The sequence below is a fragment of the Bos grunniens genome, chromosome 26 (genome assembly GCF_055505025.1).
Source record: "Bos grunniens cultivar Pamir isolate PY7600 chromosome 26, Bosgru_T2T1.0, whole genome shotgun sequence".
NCBI classification, from domain to species: Eukaryota; Metazoa; Chordata; class Mammalia; order Artiodactyla; family Bovidae; genus Bos; species Bos grunniens.
Window position 1 is genome coordinate 50,021,413 of NC_141190.1, and position 21,102 is coordinate 50,042,514.

Sequence of the window (21,102 nt, forward strand, 5' to 3'; positions counted from 1 at the left end):
TGAATCTTTTAATCAGCTCTCTTCCTGTATTGAATCACAGCGATGGATGACCCAGGATAAGGACACTGCATAGAAGGAGAATCCGCCCAGAGCCCAGACTCCGAGGAGAAAGGCCCTAGAGCAGGTGAGTGAGAGCATCTGCAGGAGCCTATGGCCTGGTTCAAACAGAACCTCTGGCTGCCCCTCTTGTTTTCCACGAACCAATAGCTTGGTGTGAACAGGCAGTGCACTGTTCTAAGACATCTGACCAGGTGAAAGTGTGCCTTGCCCTTTGCCCCAACACTGTCTATTCTTAGGAGCCAGAGAGACACTTCGTAACTATGAAGTGTGGTGTCAGGCCCTTGTCCCAGCCTGGCAGAGGCACCCTTCACTTGCAGTAAAAGTCAGTCTGGAAAACATAGCGTGTATGTGCACGCTCAGTCACGTCCAGTTCTTTGCAACTCCATGCACTATAGCCCGCCAGGCTCCTCTGTCCGTAGCATTTTCCAGGCATGAATATGGGAGTGGGTTGCCATTTCCTTCTCCAGGGGATCTTCCTAACCCAGGAACTGAGCCTGCATCTTCCGCACTGGCTGGCAGATTCTTAGCCCCTGTGCCATGTGGGAAGCCTTGAACTGGTAACAGGGAAGAACAAATCAGGCTGCTTATTGGGTCTGTTTCTTTTACTTTAACCTTTGTGTTCTGTTCCTTTTGCTGCAAGTTCAGAACATTGCCCACAGCCTGAAATGTACATTCTCAAGGCTCTGACCTTTAAAGGTGTAACACTTTCCCATCAGTATAGAGGTAAAAAGTTGCTGAACAGAGTAACATGTGTCTTGTTGAGGGTTTACAGGAACATTGTGACCTGACCTTCCTGAAGAGCTGCAAGAACAAGGGATTCCAACACCAAGAAATTTACAACAGCCAACCACACCCACTCCTCTTTTAGTAAAAGAAGCCTGATTTCTCACTTGGGGAACATGGTTCACAGGGACATTAGTCCATTATCTTCTCAGTCTGTCAGCTTTTGGAACAAAGTCAATATTCGCAGCCCCCACAACTTGTCTCTAGATTTACTGGCCCATTGTGCAGGGAGCAGTACAAGTCTGAATTCAATAAAAATATCAAAACTGCTGTGTCCCAGCTCCCTGCCGTCTGCCCATCGCCATCTCCCACCACACCTCTCTCAGCCTGCTTGCTGGTCCTTGAGTGCGTCAGACTCACTCCTGACTTGGGTCTCCCTATGGCCGTCCCCTCTGCTGGGATGGTCTTCCCCCAGAGAGTCACACAGCTGAACCCCTCACCTCCTTCCAGCTTTGGCCAAAAGGTCCCCTCTTCAGGAAGCCCACCTGCCCCCATCTCACTGCGAAAGCCCCTCTGCACCTGCATTTCTTCTCATCTGCCAGCTTGTTTTCTATAAAGGTGTCACTTTCCAATGTCCCAGGTAACCCCCATCACACCTTATCTTTTGTCATTTGCCTCACCTGCTATGGTTACGGAGAAGGCAATGGCACCCCACTCCAGTACTCTTGCCTGGAAAATCCCATGAGGGGAGCCTGGTGGGCTGCAGTCCATGAGGTCGCTTAGAGTCAGACACGACTGAGCGGCTTCACTTTCACTTTTCACTTTCATGCATTGCAGACGGAAGTGGCGACCCACTGCAGTGTTCTTGCCTGGAGAATCCCAGAGACGGGGGAGCCTGGTGGGCTGCCATCTATGGGGTCGCACAGAGTCAGACACGACTGAAGCGACTTAGCAGCAGCAGCAGTGGTTATACCTCTCAAGGTTTTATTTTGTTTCTCAAGGCTTGGTGGTGGTTTAGTCGCTAAGTCATGTCCAACTCTTGTGACCCCATGGACAGTAATCTGCTAGGACCCTCTGTCCTTAGAATTTTCCAAGTAAGCATACTGGAGTGGGCTGCCACCTCCTTTCCCAGGGGATCTTCCTGACCCCCTTCTAGACACCAGAAACAGTGCACAGAAGGCGCTTCGTGAGCGGTTATTGACGAGCAGATGAATGAATAAAGGAAGGCGACTTAATGCAGCCGCTAATTCAATATCTAGTTGCATTGTACCCAGTGAAGCAAAAGCGCAGACAGAGCCTCTGAGGGACACACATAAAATCCCAGCATCTCCCAGAGTACTTCAGGAGGGTGCAGATGTTTTCTAGAAGCAGTCACATCTCCCAGGTGTACCTGACATGGGGGCCTCTGCTGGTTTGCGGTGGTGGGCGCTGGTCGTCACTGGCAGAACTGTGTTCTTGGCAAGGCCGGGGACCACACCACTGAACTCCATGTCCTCTGTACTGACTTGAAGCAGATGGGCAGTAAATAAATCTCTGCTGAACGAACAGAGGATTGAAAGTGTGACCTCTTCTTGCTTGGCTGAGCCCACATTCGAGTGGAGACTGTGGGGCTCCCAACACAGACAGCGGGTCGGGCAGTTTCACGGTTTACTCTGAGACATGGAAACAAGCCAATGTCTGCAGACTTCGGTCTGGAGAGTGTGGCAGATCCCTAATGGCCAGACCTGTGCTCACGCCCACAGTGACTGGAGAGCTGCCCATGCTCTTTGCTTGAGCAGCTGGTCAAGGGGTCAGCGCATCAGGAGAACATTAACCCCATGGTTCCACCGGCCCAGCTGCGTCTCTTGTACATATTCTCCTGCAGGTGGGACGGGGCTGCACCCAGTGACACCAGCGGTTTGCACGTTCCAGGGCTCTTTCTTCACATGTAGTGAGAACTGAGCTGTATTTGCTTAGATTCGTGTGTTCTTTGATTGGATACTTTTTCCATTTTCGATTCAGAGTATTACGTACAGCGCCCCCGCCCCTGAAGTCCTATTTCAGAGCATTCCTAACTCAAGAGTGGTGAAATATATGAGTTTATCTTCATCAAAATACATCTTTGTGCTTTGGAAAATCATGGGACGATTGGTGACGTTAGAGTCCGCGCGTCCTGCCGTCCGTCCAGCCTGGCCACAGCAGCCCCCCGCCCAGGCCTGGGTCACCCTGGCCGCTGAGTCCTGCTCTGCCCACACTGGGGCCTGGGTATGCGGCGCCACTGTCAGTCCAGCTTGAACCGGTTGCGCCCTGGATCTGATATTTTGAAGCATTTCTGCAAAAGGTACAAGCTTTCATCCCAAAGGAAGGTCTAATGGAGAAAGTCAGCGCTCTGTGGCAGAGTGGGCCCTCCTCCAACACCGCCCGAAACCAGCACGTGCAGAAACTCACCAACAGGGCGGCATCGCTGCTGGGGGTGGGAGGGCAAGGCCAGCCAGCAGGGCCCCCAGGAAACACTGGGAAGGAGCCACATCCAGGGAGAGGCTTCCCGGGAGCTGCATATGTGTCCTCGCCAAGCCTTGCTCCGTGTTCATCACTGCTGCTGGCTCAAGGGTCCCGAGACTCCGTGGGAAACAGGAAACGATGCTGCACTTAGAAGCTGCAGCATCGGCCTGAGCAGTGAGAACCGGAGCTGGACCAGAAGCTCACACCCAGGAGTCTGATGGAGACTGCTCCAGAAAAGCTGGGCCTTGAGCTGGAAACAGACCCCAGGTGGTCCAGTCCTCTCATCATCACGAGGGCTGGCTTCAGCCTGGGCCCAGCACTGCAGGCCCAGAGCCCCTCTCCCCATAGACACCGCACCCTGGGGCGGTGGCTCAGCGGGTTAGCTGTCTTTCCTGGTCATGAGGGCGTCCCTGGCCAACACCGCACACCAGCACACGTGCCTGCAGTCCCGGGTGCCCTTGCCCACCGCACACATGAGCTCTGAGAACACAAAAGCAGAGGCCCCGAGGAGCGTGTGCCCCTCCCTCTGCTTTTGGGCAAGCAGAGACCTTTGCCCAAAGGGCAGTCCATGGGGGCACCCACGGCTAGAACACAATGCAGCTCAGAGCGGAGCAGGGACAGACTCACACTCTCCCCGGAGACACACGCCATATCTGCAGCCCCCCTACTGAAATGCAGTCCCACACCTTCACTGGAATGCAGCCTTTATCAGACATGAAAAGTAAATAACCATCCCTGAACTGTTTGCTGATGCGGACACCAGAGATAGGCAGACAGACAGAGGGATGGCCACAGAAAACACGTACGGAGCAGCCAGAATAAAAACGAGAATTAAATGTCAACACACATCTTATCTCCCCAAAGTAAAGCGACGTCGAGCAAAGAACATGTTCCCTTGTTATCTGTTTGTTTATTACCTCGAAAGAAAGCTTTTTGCAGATTTTGACAAGTGGTCAAACAGTGGAAACAACTTTGTTAATAATCAGGCATCTTTCCCAAACATCGGAGTCAACAATTTCTGTTTGCAGAGACTGCCAGATGCCCCCGCTGCTCAGAGCCCAGCTGCTGAGCCAGAGTAATGAGAGGTCAGCAGAGTGGCAGGAGCACGGGGCTCTTTATGGGATTGACCTCGAGGCCCTCGACGCCACGCACACCGGCGAGAAATTGCCTCCTGCACTGCAGAAATTCTGTCGCTTGACTTTCTCCCAGGAGCCTGCCTAAACAGGGTTGCGGCCATGTCCTATCTGCAGGGTCCCTACAAAGTTGAGGGGAAGCAGTTATAAAGTGTCCAGAACACAGAGAACTGCCATGCCAGCCTGTCGCAAAGAGGTCAGGTGGGGTCAGGAAATGGGACCCTGGGGTGGGGAAAGGGTCCTTCCCCTGCACTACTCCCGCTGTCTGTCCCTCTGATGGGAGGTGACCCTCAACCTCAGAATGTGGTCCCCCAAGGAGCCCAGCAACACCACGTGACTCTCCTCCACGTCGACTTTAATTCTGTGCAGAGATGTGGCCTTGTTTGGGTGGAGGACACAGCCCCCTGCCACACCAGTTCTGGCTCAGAACGTGCAGGGGACAGGGCGGGGGCAGGTGCTTGCCATGTGGCCCCCACCTGCGTCCACCCTCTGGCTGTGGGGCCTCTTTGTCATCTGCGCAGGAGCCAGGAATGTCCCCCCTGCACCACACTGTCCCCCTTCATTCATTTACTGAACACATTTAGGGGCTGGTTTATCGTTTTCTCTCCACCTCCTCTTCCTAACCCGGAAGCTTCCTGAGAGCAGAGTTTTTGCCTTTTTCATAAACCAACAACCTCAGGCATTGGCACTATCCCTGGGTGCAGACTCAGACCTGCCTGTGAGTGTCCGGGAGTCTCTGGCCGAGGCCTGGGTCGGGCTCCTGCTGCAGGGTCCCCTGCTGCAGGGCCGGGGACACTGTATGCACAGGACCTTTTGAAGGAGGTCACCATTGTCTTCATTACTCCACCGTAGTTTGGTCTCAGGTCAAACAACAGGGAAACAGCTCCACCCATCAACAGAAAATTTGATTAAAGACTTACTGAGCATGGCCCCCCCATCAGAACAAGACCGTTTCCCCTACAGTCAGTCTCTCCCTCAGGAAGCTCTCATAAGCCTCTTATCCTTAGCCCTCAGAGGGTAGACAGAATGAAAACCACAATCACAGAAAACTAACCAAGCTGATCACATAGAACACAGCCTGGTCTAACTCAATAAAACTATGAGCCATGCCATGTAGGCCACCCAAGATGGACAGGTCTTGGTGGAGAGTTTTGACAAAACATGGTCCACTGGAGAAGGGAATGGCAAACCACTTCAGCATTCTTGCCTTCAGAACCCCATGAACAGTATGAAAAGGCAGAAAGATAGGACACTGAAAGTTGAACTCCCCAGGTCGGAAGGTGCTCAATATGCTACTGGAGATCAGTGGAGAAATAACTCCAGGAAAAATGAAGAGACGGAGCCAAAGCAAAAACAATCCCCAGTTGTGGATGTGACTGGTGATGGAAGTAAAATCCGGTGCTATAAAGAGCAATATTGCATAAGAACCTGGAATATCAGGTCCACGAATCAAGGCACATTGGAAGTGGTCAAACAGGAGATGGCAAGACTGAACATAGACATTTTAGGAATCAATGAACTAAAATGGACAGGAATGGATGAATTTAACCAGATGACCATTATATCTACTACTGTGGGCAAGAATCCTTCAGAAGAAATGGAGTAGCCATCATAGTCAACAAAAGAGTCTGAAGTGCAGTACTTGGATGCAATCTCAAAAATGACAGAATGATCTCTGTTCGTTTCCAAGGCAAACCATTCAATATCACAGTAATCTGAATCTATGCCCCAACCAGTAACGCTGAAGAAGCTGAAGTTGAACGGTTCTATGAAGACCTCCAAGACCTTCTAGAACAAACACCCAAAAAAAGATGTCTTTTTCATTATAGGAGACAGGTGTGAAAAAATATGAAGTCAAGAAATACTTGTAGTAACAGGGAAATTTGGTCTTTGAGTACAAAATGAAACAGGGAAAAGGCTAACAGAGTTTTGACAGGAGAACGCACTGGTCATAGCAAACACCCTCTTCTAACAACACAGGAGAAGACTCTATACATGGACATCACCAGATGGTCAATACCGAAATCAGATTGATTATATTCCTTGCCGCCAAAGATGGAGAAGCTCTAAACAGTCAGCAAAAACAAGACCGGGAGCTGACTGTGGCTCAGATCATGAACTCCTTATTGCCAAATTCAGACTTATATTGAAGAAAGTAGAGAAAACCACTAGACCATTCAGGTATGACCTAAATCAAATCCTTTACAATTATACAGTGGAAGTGAGAAATAGATTCAAAGGATTAAATCTGATAGACAGAGTGCCTGAAGAACTATGGATGGAGGTTCGTGACACTGTACAGGAGGCAGTGATCAAGACCATCTGCAAGAAAAAGAAAACCAAAAGGACAAAATAGTTGTCTGAGGAAGCCTTACAAAGAGTTGAGAAAAGAGACGCTAAAGGCAAGGGAGAAAAGGAGAGATATACCTATTTGAATGCAGGGTTACAAAGAATAGGAAGGAGAGATAAGGAAGGCTTCCTCAGTGATCAGTGCAAAGAAATAGAGGAAACAACAGAATGGGAAAGACCAGAGATCTCTTCAAGAAAATCAGAGACACCAAGGGAACATTTCATGCAAAGATGGGCTCAATAAAGGACAGAGACGGTATGGACCTAATAGAAGCAGAAGATATTAAGAAGAGGTGGCAAGAACACACAGAAGAACTGTACAAAAAAAGATCTTCATGACCCAGATAATCATGATGGTGTGATCACTGACCTACAGCCAGACATCCTTGAATGTGAAGTCAAGAGGGCCTTAGGAAGCATCACTATGAACAAAGCTAGTGGAGGTGATGGAATTCCAGCTAAGCTATTTCAAATCCTGAAAGATGATGCTGTGAAAGTGCTACACTCAATATGCCAGCAAATTTGGAAAACTCAGCAGTGACACAGGACTGGAAAAGATCAGTTTTTATTCCAATCCCAAAGAAAGGCAAAGCCAAAGAATGCTCAAACTACCACACAATTGTATTCATCTCACACGCTAGCAAAGTGAAGTGAAGTGAAGTCGCTCAGTTGTGTCCGACTCTTTGTGACCCCATGGACTGTAGCCTACCAGGTTCCTCCATCCATGGGATTTTCCAGGCAAGAGTACTGGAGTGGATTGCCATTGCCTTCTTCAAGTAATGACAGGACTTCCCTGGTGGCTCAGATGGTAAAGTGTCTGTCTACAATGCAGGAGACCCAGGTTCGATCCCTGGGTCGGGAAGATACCCTGGAGAAGGAAATGGCAATCCACTCCAGTACTCTTGCCTGGAAAATCCCATGGACAGAGGACCCTGGTAGGCTACAGTCCATGGGGTCGCAAAGAGTCAGACACAACTGAGCGACTTCACTTTCACTTTTCTGCAAACAATGCTCAAAATTCTCCAAGCCAGGCTTCACAGTATGCGCACTGTGAACTTCCAGTTGTTCAAGCTGGATTTAGAAAAGCCAGAGTAACCAGAGATCAAATTGCCAAAATCCACTGGATCATACAAACAGCAAGAGAGTTCCAGAAAAACATCTACTTCGGCTTTATTGATGATGCCAAAGCCTTTGACTGTGTGGATCACAACAAACTGTGGAAAATTCTTAGAGATGGGAATACCAGACAATCTGAGCTGCCTCCTGATAAATCTGTACGCAGGTCAAGAAGCAACAGTTAGAACTGGACATGGAAAAACGGACTGGTTCCAAATAGGGAAAGGAGTGTGTAAAGGCTATATATTGTCACCCTGCTTATTTAACTTATATGCAGAGTACATCATGCAAAACGCCAGGCTTGATAAAGCACAAGCTGGAATCAAGATTGCCAGGAGAAACATCAATAATCTCGGATATGCAGATAACACCACCCTTATGGCAGAAAGCAAAGAAGAACTAAAGAGCCCCTTGATGAAAGTGAAAGAAGAGAGTGAAAAGTTGGCTTAAAACTCAACATTCAAAAAACTAATATCATAGCGTCTGGTCCCATCACTGCATAGCAAACAGATGGGGAAACAATGGAAACAGTGAGAGACTTTATTTTGGGAGGTTCCAAAATCACTGCAGAAGGTGATTTTAGCCTTGAAATATAAAGATGCTTGCTCCTTGGAAGAAAAGCTATGTCCAACCTAGACAGCATATTAAAAAGCAGAGGCATCACTTTGCCAAAAAAGGTCTGTCTAGTCAAAGCTATGGTTTTTCCAGTAGTCATGTATGGATGTGAAAGTCAGACTATAAAGAAAGCTGAGGGCTGAAGAATTGATGTTTTTGAACCCTGTGTTGGAGAAGACACTTGAGTGTCCCTTGGACTGAAAGGAGATCCAACCAGTCCATTCTACAGGAAATCAGTCCTGAATATTCATTGGAAGGACTGATGCTGAAGCTGAAGCTCCAATACTTTGGCCACCTGTTGCGAAAAACTGACTGTTTGGAAAAGACCCTGATGCTGGGAAAGATTGAAGGCAGGAGGAGAAGGGGATGACAGAGGATGAGATGGTTGGATGGCATCACTGACTCAACGGACATGAGTTTGAGCAGGCCCCAGGAGATGGTGAAGGACAGGGAAGCCTGGTGTGCTGCAGTCCCTGGGGTCACAAATAGTCAGACATGAGCAAGTGTAGGAACTGAACTGGGTGCAGTAAGAACTCGAATCGTATCTGCTGAATGAAGGAAAAAATGAATGAAGGTCTTTTCCCACGGCCAGGTGCGGGCAGGTGACAATGACATAAACACAGCCCCCACCTGGATGGAGCTGGGGCTCGTGGGAGGACACGAATCAAACGCCTCAAGGACTACCGCACACCCTGATGCTTGTGGTTACGGAGGAGGTGCCTGTGCTGCTGCCCATCCCTCTCAAGATACAGACGCTGACGCACCAGGAGGAGGAGGGCACGAGAGGAGGGGGCTGGGGGTCTCCACCAGGGAGAGTCCACGGTTTCAGGGCAGTGAGGGGCAGGGGGAGCCTGGAGGCCCCGGGGAGGAGCTGTGGCATCAGGTCCTGTGGCTGAGACTGGAGAGGCTCCGGCCACGGACGCTCCAGCACAGAGGAGATCTGCAGCCTCAACTGGGAAAGAGTAGTGGGGCAAGAGGGGGAAATATGAGAGCCGCCAGCAAGGAAAAGATGGACTAAGATGCTCGGGGAGGATGAGGCGGGGAGCTGAGCTGAGCTGACAGCAAGGCAGGATGCGTGACCATGTCCAAGGAGGGTGGGGAAGATGCTGTGTGAGCCAACGGGACAGGAAGACGTGCCCAGAGGATGCAAAAACGTGCTCTGATGTGCAGACAGAAGTTTTAAAAAATCCATAGACTTGGAAAAGAAAGATGAGAAAGTCTCCCAAAATGTGGAAAGAAGTCAAAGAAGAAGAAAACATGGGAGAAAAAAAGAAGCCTGGAGGGACAGCCTGGCAGAGCATAGGAACTCAGAAGCAAAGCACACAGAGGGCGATTACACAGGACGGGCCATTTCTGTTACACTGCATATGATATGCATTTATATTACACTGTATATTATGCTGGCTTTCCAGGTGGCTTAGTGGTAAAGAATCCAACCACCAAGCAGGAGACGTGGGTTCCATCCATCCTTGGGTTGGAAAGATTCCCTGGAGAAGGAAATGGCAACACACTCCACTATTCATGCCTGGAAAACTCTATGGACAGAGGAGCCTAGGGGGCTATAGTCCATGACACAGCTTAGCCACTGAACACCATCACCACCATGTATTATACAGGTGCTACATTATGCTAAAAGTGAGTGAATAAATGCACTCAGTCGTGTCTGCCTTTCTGTGACCCCATGGACTGTAGCCTGCCAGGCTCCTCTGACCGTGGAATTCTCCAGGCAAGAATACTGGAGTGGGTTGCCATTCCCTTCTCCAGGGGAATCTTCCTGACCCAGGGATCAAACCCAGGTGTCCAGCATTGCAGGCAGATTCTTTACCATCTGAGCCACCAGGGAAGCCCATGTTGTACTCTATGTAATGTATAAACTATGAATACAGCATGAAGATATAACATTTAATATATATTGACAGCACATTATTTGTTTGTATAAACCAAAGAGAGCTTCCCAGAGGTAAAGAAGAGCATGACTCTTTGTATTGAAAAAGATGATAGAATTTTTCCTCAAAATTAACATTTTTAAAATGTAATGTTTTTAAAATTAGAGATTTACTGCATATCAGAGATAAATGTGATGCTGTCTCCATAGTATCTTTCCACGAAGAAAATACAAGACACCCATAAAGTAACACCAACTGGACTGTGCCTTTCCCTCCGAGAGTTCAGATCTTAGGTGATGTTATAGCAGCGTCTTTAAAATTTTGAGGGAAAAACAATCCAAGCAAATGTGACTTCACACAACAACCTATCAGTCAGGTTTGAAGGCAAATGAGAATTTTAAGCATCAAAGACACCTGAAGTATTTTGTATTGGGACATAATTTCAGGATGTTCTCCAGTAGAGTATGGCCATGGACGAGGAGAAGAGAGAAGACTCTAAATTCAAGAGACGGTGGCTCAGGGCCAGCAGAGCGGCGACACGGAGCTCCAGCATCCCAGCCTGGAGGGAGCCACTGGGAGGATGTGAGTCAGAAAGATAGATGCTCTGAGGATGGGAGGGCTTCCAGGAGAAAGAAGAAGAACGGACGGGGAAAGTACAGTGAGGAATCTGAGAAAGATCCTGGCAACACGTCAGAGGAAAAAAACCAGAGAAACGGGAAGAAATCAACCGAAGGTACAAGATAAGCCACCGCTTTATCTGGCATGCTTTTCAGCAATTAGACAGGCCTCTCATCTCTGTCTGGCTCTGTTGGTAAAACATGTAGTCCTGAGTGGGGTGGGCGAACTCTCTCCAAACAGCATCTACTAAATTGTCACATTGAAAATCTATTCATTCACCTGTTTACTTATTAACTTGTAGAACCAGTCTGTGAATGATGCGGAAAACGTCCCTGGTGCCTGTGGAATACGGCCACGAGGGCCATTGACCGTGTCAAAGTGTAGCTGCCCAGTTAGCACTGGGGAGGAGATGGAGAGGCCGCAACCCTCGTGCTGTACCGAAACAGAGTCATCACATTAGGGAAGAAATGCACCGTCTTACGGAAGAAGAGTTAGTCAAGTCTGAGAGCTTCATTTCCCTGTAATTCACTGAAAGGGTATTTCGCTTGGAATGCCTAAGACAATATAAACATCTTCGTGTGGGGCGGCGTATGTGGACTCGGAGAAGGGGGTGGCTGTAAACAGTGGACCCCTGTTTGCTCATCCCTCCCTCTGTCCAAGCCCCTTGCACACCCACTTGCACCAGCCCTGGCCTTGACCTCTAGCCCTGCATCCCCAGTGGCACAGGAGCAAGTGTGTCGCGAGCAGACGCTTGAAAACCGCCTGTGGGTGTGGTTTGCTCTCTCGCACCGCCCTAGTGTCGTTCAGCCTCCACGCGGAATACACGGCCTCACGGAGGGGCACGGGCCGTCCTCCCCCTCCTCCCTGCTTAAGCCAACAGACAGGTGTGTGGGGAACACCACCCTCGGTCAGCCACCAGGGGGCACACTGGCAGCCGACAGTGACGCCTGAGGCACCAGCCGGGAGTAACAGAAGAGTCACCCAGCTGAGCACGGGCCCAGCTGCAGGCCCAGGGCACCACAAGCTAGACAAACGGTAGCTGCTTCCAGTCAGTAAGTGTTGCGGTGGTGGGTTATGTAGCAGCAGGTGACAGTTACAGAAAGTGGTACAGAAAGAGCTGCCAAAGCAAAAACCTGAAAAGCATGGCACTTCCATCAGGCCTGGTTGGAAAGTGGATGCTGGGTCCTGTTAGATAGCATCAGAACAATCAGCAAGGCCACGGCCTGTGGTCACTCGGAAGATGGAAAATACACTCGGCGACCCGAGTCACTGACCTCGGAAGATGATTTCCAGGCAAAAGGCTGCAGCTGTCAATCAGCCCCTTGGCTGCTGGTTTCGGGACGTGACAAGCGAGGGGAGAGCTGTGCAGTCTGTACGTAGGACTGAAAGGGATCGAGACTGGCTGAGCTGGGAAAAGCAAACCGTTTCTCACTCCCAGGCCCCCGGCTGGGAAGTCAGCCTCAAAGTGAAGTGGAACCTCCACCAAAGACCAAATGAAAGAAGTTACTGTGAAGCACCTTGGCAATTAGGCTTCTGAACCATTTGGGGGGGGGAGTGCCTAGCTCCTGTGTTTACTCACTCAGCTGTGGCCACTTGTTTACAACCCGTGGACTGTAGCCCACCGGGCCCCTCTGTCCATGGGATTCTCCTGGCAAGAATACTGGAGTGGGTTGCCATTTCCTACTCCAGGTGCCTTCCTGACCTGGGGACCTAAGCCTCATCTCCCGCAAGTCTCCTACCTTGCAGGCAGATCCTTTACCCTTGAGCCACTGAAGAAGCCTGGGGTGGTGCCTAGCAGCTGGATAAAGAGGCTTCCAAGAAATCGTAAAGGTGCAATCCTACAGAAGCCTAGCCCTATAAGTATTGACAGGTCTATCTCAACAAGACATGTGGGTGTGGCTTTTGTGGAATCTGACACATAGAAAACTCACAAAAATTTTAAGCATGTTGTACCAGCAGAAGGACAACCTGCCTGGACCTAGTCCAGATGGCTGACCTACAATATCAGGAATTAAATGAGTGGTCACTCTTGTAAGCCACTACATGAACTGGTTGGTTAGTCAGCAAAACATCACTTTTCCATTACACCGCTAATAAAATTCTTCACCTTCCATTCGATGTGAATAGCCATTTTCTAAAACAGATCAAGAAATAAAATACCAACAGTCTAGTTGCAACGGAAGGGCTAACCGACAAAATCACAGAAATGAAAAGTAGCAGTTGTGGAAAGGGACCGCCTCTGGAGCAGGATTCCAGGCCCCGGGGCAGGAGACCCTCGCTCTTCATCCGGATCTTCTGTCCCCACGTGCACAGACGCGTGAGTGAACACACGTGAACACCCGCGGGACGAGAGCCCTGGGAAACGCCGCAGGTCGGAAGTGCTGGAGGCACCATGACGCGTGGCAGGCCCGGCTTTAGCTGGGGTCAGGGTGTGTGTCCAGGAGAAAGGGAGCCCCACGAGCAAAGCACGTGAAGTTGGGGGGGTTGGGGTACCTGAGGGAGGCAGCCTGCAAGGATTATTAAGCAGTGATGGGTGAAACACGACGGTGAGGTGCCATCAGGATTTACAGCGGGGACAGGCACTACAGCTGAAATTAACGTTTGGCTGGAGAGCAGCCAGCAGCCAGCTCACTCAGGACACTGCCCCTGCCCGTCCCGCCAGGACTCAGAGTCGCGGTGTCCCAGTTTGGTGGGACGGCCTCGGTGGGCTCTGGTCAAGATGACCAGTTGAGGAGGGCTTCCAGCAGCTCACCTGAATGTGCTTTCCCTCTGGACAGAGTTATCTGTGTGACCTCAGCAGCACCATAGACTAAAGGGCCCTGGTCCCCTTCCTGCTCAGCTGCTCCTAGAATGCCAGCGCTGCTCTCCTGGCAGGCGGGGGAGCCAGGAAAGACATAGAGCATCTCCATTCTCAGGAGTACAGCTGAGCTGCGCTGTCTTCCTGCCCAGGACACCTGGCCTTGGAGCAGCAGGCTGGGGACAAGGGGAGCTGCGGTAGTTACGGGAAGGGCAGGTCCTGCAGGGGACCCAGTGTAAAAAGACCCCGCTCAGGGCTGCTGCAGAGGCACCTGGAGAAAGTCAGGCTCCAGCCCCAGAGGCGGGGACACGTTGGCGGCATCCACCGCCCAGGCCGGCCCCGGAAGTGAGCCTGATTTCAGCCCCACCTGCCCCATCAGAGAAATCAGAAACCCCCGGGGATGGATCTGCCCTGATGAAAGAGTGGCAGGACCTCCCGCTTTCTCGAAGGGGCCTCCCTGGTGCTTCTGCCATCGGCATGCGGAGCAGGGCGCCGTGACCAACGCACGCTGGGAGAAGTGTCGGTGAGACGTAATTACAGAGGCAAGTGAAAGTAGGCTGTGGGAGCAACATCAATGAACAGCATTTAATCCGTTAGGTGGTGCTGCCTGCTTAACCTCTTTGGGATTCTTTGAGTTTGTCTATGATTAATTCTTTTTGGAAATAAGAGCCAACATCATAGTTGGCTAATAGGTTTAAAATAATAAATTTATTTTAAAAACCGTGAGAGGTCTACATCAGCTTTGGCTTCTGAAGCACCTGCAGTAACGCCGCTTGTAAAGCGCATGCCCTTCCATCCAAGGAGGCTTCTCTGTCTGCATCCTCTCCCCACAAAGGCACGGCTCTCCCAGGGCAGGCGCCGTGGGCACGCGAATTCAGCACTCACCAGCCTCCCAGAACACCAGGACCCTCTGCGACCCAGTTCTCCAGTGTCCACACCAGAGGTGGGGCCACCCTTCATAGCCAGAGTGATGAAGCCTGGCTAATAGCATCACGTCCTATCACAGAGCTGGCCCGAGGTCTGCACTGGTGCCAGGGATGCAGTGGGCACTGCACACATGCACTCCATGCTTCCATCTGCTAAGGGAGCCGTGTGCCAGGGGCCGAAAGGGGACAGCTGGAAGGCTGGACTAGAAAGCTGGCCCAGCGGCAGAGGTGTCTGTGGGGCCTGGTGTGCGGGCAGAGGGCGCTGGCCCTCAGCATCCCACGAGCATCACACTCCTCCAGGCTCTGAAGTCTTCACCCCAGGATCACTGCTGGGAGGGGGCGCTGCAACCACAGTGCAGGAGGGTCATTCCAGCCACAGTGCTGTTGACCCCTGGGTGCTGGACTGGGTCGGGCAGGAGGGAGGGTCACATGGCAGGCTCACTCCAGTGACAGTGGACAGCCCCTGAGCAGGACACACGTTCCCCCACGTGCACTCAGGGAGGCTTTCTGGGGGTGATGCCAGCTGAGTGTTCAAAGATGAGCAGGTGTCAGCCAGGATCACCATGGAGAGAAGCCTGGGCATCCCGAGCGAGGCAGGGAAGGCTGGGTGTGGTGGGCGGGCTGGAGGCAGGTGCAGAGGCCACTGGGGAGAGGACCACATGCCTGGCCAGGACATGATGCTGGAGCCTGGGGGTGGGGGCGTGTGGGGTGGGGACCACATGGCATGGGGCAGCCTATAGGCTGCAGTCTATGCCTGGCCGTAGGAAGAGTGGGCCAGCTGGGCAGAGGGAGCCCAGCGACAGAGGGAAAGCTGGGGGTCCGTGAACCCCCTCCTCACCCTCCTTTGTTGTCTCTCTGCAGAGCGCTCCTCCACGTGGCTGCCTGTGCCCGCCTGTGCAGAACCCAGGGACCACCGGAGTGCACCAGAGCCACCAGGGGCTTGGCAGAACTTGAGCAGAGGGAAGGGACTCGGTCCAGAGAAGAAGTCCAGGCTCACCTTCGGCCCCGCAGGCAGGACATCTGCATGGAGGAGACGTGTTCAAGCTTCGTCTGCTCTGAGCACCTCAGGCTGGAAGCCACTGGCTGGCACCCGGAGTTACAGGCTCCAGGGACAGAATCACCAGGACTCTCTGTCCAAACGTGTGTGCAAAGCCCCTTCCCAACACCCTTGACACCCACCACCCAGGAGCCTGGGCCCAAAGAACCCCCAAGTTCACATGTGCGCAGAGTCACAGGTTTGCCAGTTACTTAAATGCACCTGAGGACTTGCGCATGTGGACGGGGCATGCACGTCTGATCTGGATACAGACACTCTGGTTTTCGGTCCCCTCAGCAGTACTCCCCGCCTCGCCTGTGACAGGTAATGACTTATTCCAGAGGAAGGGGCCGAGAGGCCCGGCCACAGCCCCTCCTGGTCTTCCCTGCGAGGGAGCAGACACTGGCTCCAAGGCCAGCACCCTCTTCCCACCGAGAGGCCTGATGCTCACTGCCCCGAGTCCTCTACCTCCCCCACCACTCCACCCAGGAGACCCACAGCCCCTCCTCCTGTAGACATCTGGACGAACAAGCCTGGAATCGGGGGAATGTGGAAGGCAGAAATTGGGGGTAACACTGTGGAGGTGGCAGTTTAGCCACAAGAGCAGGTGGTTTCATTGGAAGTTGTAGCCGTCAGCTCGGACGACTACGTTGGAGAAACCTAGTGTGGACTGAGAAGGGAGGACCAAGGGCAGAGCCCTTGGGGGTTGGGGGTGACCAGAGGCACACAGCGTGGGCGCGGGCAGGGTGGCACCCAGGGAGTCAGGATAACCAGCCTCGCGGTGACAGGGAGGCAGATGGAACAAGGACGTGTCAGGAGGTGAAGAAGATGAACTGGTCAAATGCCATAAAAGGCCAGTAACTGGAGGATGGGAAACACACGCTTGGGTTGAGGGAAGTCCAGGTTGTGACCCCAATAAGAGCAAATCCAGCAGAGTGGAGAAGCAAGATCCACTTGGATTGAGCGCAAAAGAAAACAGGAAGAGAGAAATAGGGCCGCGTGCAGTGACATGGACGGACCTAGAGATTGTCATGCCGAGTGGAGTAAGTCAGAGAAAGGCAAGTATCAGATGGTATCACTTATGTGTGGACTCCAAAAAAAAGGGACTTACATAACTTCAAATGAACTTATCTACAAAAGAGAAACAGTCACAAATTTAGAAAATAAGCTTATGGCTACCGGGGTGAAGAGGGGATGGATAAATTGGGAGACTGAGATTAACATACACACACTGCTGCTGCTGCTGCTGCTAAGTCGCTTCAGTCGTGTCCAGCTCTGTGCGACCCCATGGACTGCAGCCTACCAGGCTCCTCTATCCATGGGATTTTCCAGGCAAGAGTACTGGAGTGGGGTGCCATTGCCTTCTCCGAACATATACACACTACTATATATAAACAGATAAGCAACAAGGACCTATTGTATAGCCCAGGGAACTCTACTCAGTCCTCTGTAATGGCCTGACCTCTGTAGGAAAAGAATCTGAAAGAGTGGAAACGTGTGTGTGTTATAACCGACTCACTTGCTGCACACCTGGCACTACCACACAATGTGCATCAATTACACCCCAATAAAAGGTTAAAAAAAGGAAATCCAGATGGTCCTACATGCTTCACCCCGGCAGAGCCCATTACCAGGAGCAGATCTGAGTGGGTCATCCCTGTCACCTTCGCCAATGTAACATTCCAACTACAAAACAGGAAAACGAAGACAGCTGGCTGGGAAAAGCCGTCCTCCAGGCCCGTGTGGCAGTTAAATGTCAGGGATGCTGAGAGCCAGCTCCACAGGGCTGTTTAAAGCCCAGCATCTGCAAGTCCCAGACAAGAGCCACCCTCTCCAGGGAAGGCAAACACTAGGGTCCTTGTCAGAAGAAGCAGCACGCTCTATCCTTCTGGTCGCCATCACCCTTTCAGTTCCTTCTTGAGAAGCCTCAGATGTACATGAGTGTTCCTTCCACGTGTGTACACTAGTAAACTATGGCTGCTGTTCCATCGCTCAGTCGTGTCTGACTCTCTGAGACCCCATGGGCTGCAGCGTGCCAGGCCTCCCTGCCCATCACCATCTCCCAGAGCTTGCTCAAACCCATGCCCACTGAGTGGGTGATGCCATCCACCATCTCGTCCTCTGTTGTCCCCTTCTCCTCCTGCCTTCAGTCTTTCCCGGCACCAGGGTCTTTTCTAATTAATAGACTCTAACACATACCCAATCCAGTCAGAACGTGGATGCGCGAGTCCTCACCATCTGCCCTGGTGTCCCGACCCCAGCCTCCACCACCCTCCTGCACACACCAGCAGCTGGTCTAGGGGGCTGCAAAAGCCACACCCCCCTCCTCCCTTTCTGATCTTTGCAGGACAGCAGCTGGGAACCCGGGTGCAGGGCAGTCCTGTCCGGCCACTCCTAATTCAGACACGGCCCTCCTCCCTGAGGAGAGCTTTGCCTGCAGAAAGCAGCTCATACCTGCCCAAGCCCCTGGACTGGACCCTGCGCCCAAGCCCCACCCCCGGGCCTGTGGTTTAGCCTCACGCTTGACCACGAGGGCCGCCCGTTGACCTGGCCAGAGGGGAGAGCAGGAGGCTTTCCAGGGCTGGGCAGGCTGGGGCTGGGCGGGGTCCGGGCCATTTTGTCAGCTCTTTTCCAGATGATCAGAAACTGTTTCTCTGTCCTGAAGTGATGGGCTTCCCTTCCCCTCACCCCCTGGCATCCCTGGTCTCAGCCCCCACCTCAGCCACCCAGCCCTCCCTGAACCCCTCACCCCCGTGGGGCCAGTGGCACCTGGCTAGTCCAGGCTCCTCCCCAGCCCACGCCTGGGTGCATGGTGATAGGTGATGCGGGGTGACTTCCCAGCCCCCCTCAAGGTGAGCCCCCAGGCATGGTCCACACCTGGGTGCGTGATGATAGGTGATGTGGGGTGACTTCCCAGCCCCCCTCAAGGTGAGCCCCCAGGCATGGTCCACACCTGGGTGCGTGATGATAGGTGATGTGGGGTGACTTCCCAGCCCCCCTCAAGGTGAGCCCCCAGGCATGGTCCACACCTGGGTGCGTGATGATAGGTGATGTGGGGTGACTTCCCAGCCCCCCTCAAGGTGAGCCCCCAGGCATGGTCCACACCTGGGTGCGTGATGATAGGTGATGTGGGGTGACTTCCCAGCCCCCCTCAAGGTAAGCCCCCAGGCACGGTCCTTCTCGTGGCCACTGCCTTTGATGCTCTATGATGCTGAACTCCAGGAGCAGCTGAACAGCTAAGAGCAGTTCAAAGAGCTGCTTTGTCTCCAGCAGAAAGCAAACGGGACGCAGCCGATGCCACCTTCTGTGGCTGGAGGTGGGATCACAAGCACCCACGTCCCCCGCGTGAGCTGAGCAGCTGTGCCCAGGAGACAGAACAACAGCTTCAGGAGGAAGTGAACCCAGGAGGACCACTCCTCTGTTCGGTCAGGAGGACTGTATTTACGTCGGGGAGAACAGGAAAGGACTGTGTTCTCTGCAATCTGTATGGACAACGGAGGGGGCGAAGCTACAGAGTGATTTAATCTTAGCCGTCCGGCCTCACCTGACCGATGGACGTTCCCACCTGTCTTCTAGCCGCCGAGCCTCCTGTTCAGGTAACACCCTTGGGGCCAGTCTAAGTGCCGATCAGGGAGAGACAGCCCCGTGGGTGCTCAGCCTGGGGAGACGAACCATAAACTGCAGGGCTCACAGTCAGTTAAGCGGCGAGTGAGAGAAGGACAGGACAGGAGTGTGAAGGCTGCACCAGCTGCGGTGGGCCGAGCGGTCAAAGCGGGCGCCGTGGACAAGGTCGGCTGTCAGCCGGCTTTCAGTGAGGTCTGGGATGCAGACAGAGCGAGAGGAGAGGCCGTGGGACAGGCTGGAGGGAGCCCAGCAGGGAGGCTGCAGGAGGCGGCTCTGACATCCAGCCCCTCTCCTTTCTGAGCACCCTCCCTCTTCTCATGAAGATGGCCTTTGGCCCTTCCCTGGGTGGGCCCAGCCTGCACCGAGGTGGGGTGCCTGGGGAGCCTGGACCCGGCAAGAGCGGGGCTCCGCGCTGCTGCTGGCCCACCCCCACCAGCCCCCTGCCCCTCACGGGAAAGATGCCCTGCGCATCTCATCTCAAGAACCCGGGAGACACCAGGGTGGCGAGCGCAGCTCAGGCGCGACTCGTAACCCAGGGTCCAGCTCAGCCGCTGCCAGGCACCTCGGGGGATGGGAGGCCAGCGGTAGGAGCTATCGGGGGATGGGAGGCCAGCGGTAGGAGCTATCGGGGGATGGGAGGCCAGCGGTAGGAGCTATCGGGGGATGGGAGGCCAGCGGTAGGAGCTACGCCGCGGGGGGGCCGCTTCCCAGCCACGCCGGCCCCTTGTGCTCCGCGCAGCGGCCGACGGCTCAGCTGTGAGCCGACCTGCCAAGGAAACGAGGCACTCACGCGCTGCTCGCTAAGGAGGGTGGCCCTCAACTTCAGCATCCACAGGCTGCAAACTACCAATGCGACAATTCAACAACCCGTACCGCCCTTAGCTAAAGGTTCCTAAGTGCTGACTTCTTTTTTTTTTTTTTTAGTTTATTAAACTTTTTATTTTTTTAATTAATTTATTTTAATTGGAGGCTAATTACTTTACAATACTGTGGTGGGTTTTGCCATACATTCACATGAATTAGCCACGGGTGTACATGTGTCCCCCACCCTGAATCCCCGTCGCACCTCCCTTCCCATCGCATCCCTCAGGGTTGTCCCAGTGCACCAGCCCTGAGCGTCCTGTCTCATGCATCGAACCTAGGCTGGCGATCTATTTCACATGTGATAATATACATGTTTCAATGCTATTCTCTCAAATCATCCCACCCTCGCCTTCTCCCACAGAGTCCAAAAGTCTATTCTTTACATCTGTGTCTCTTTTGCTGTCTCGCATATAGGGTCATCATTATCATTTTTCTAAATTCTATATATATGTATTAATATACTATGTTCATATATTTCTTTCTGACTTACTTCACTCTGTATAATCGGCTCCAGTTTCATCCACCTCATTAGAACTGATTCAAATGCATTCTTTTTAATAGCTGAGTAATAATCCATTGTGTATATGTACCACAATTTTCTTATCCATTCGTCTGCTGATGGACATCTAGGTTGCTTCCATGTCCTGGCTATTGTAAACAGTGCTGCAATGAACACTGGAGTACACGTGTCTCTTTCAATTCTGGTTTCGGCGGTGTGTATGCCCACCAGTGGGATTGTGGGGTCCTATGGCAGTTCTATTTCCAGTTTTTTAAAGAATCTCCATAGTGGTGTTCAGTTCAGTTCAGTCGCTCAGTCGTGTCTGACTCTTTGTCCAACCCCATGGACCGCAGCCAGGCCTCCCTGTCCATCACC

General features: G+C 52.4%; 1 protein-coding gene across 1 annotated transcript in view; it reads right to left on the bottom strand.

Annotated features, from left to right (window-relative positions):
- Positions 1-2,526, bottom strand: part of TCERG1L (transcription elongation regulator 1 like) — a 127,408-nt gene extending 124,882 nt beyond the window's left edge. The window contains exon 1 of the mRNA XM_086378192.1: positions 2,174-2,526. Within this exon, the coding sequence (XP_086234318.1) occupies positions 2,174-2,273 (100 nt within the window). The 5' untranslated portion in view covers positions 2,274-2,526. The remainder of the gene's footprint in view (positions 1-2,173) is intronic.
- Positions 2,527-21,102: the final 18,576 nt, after the last annotated feature.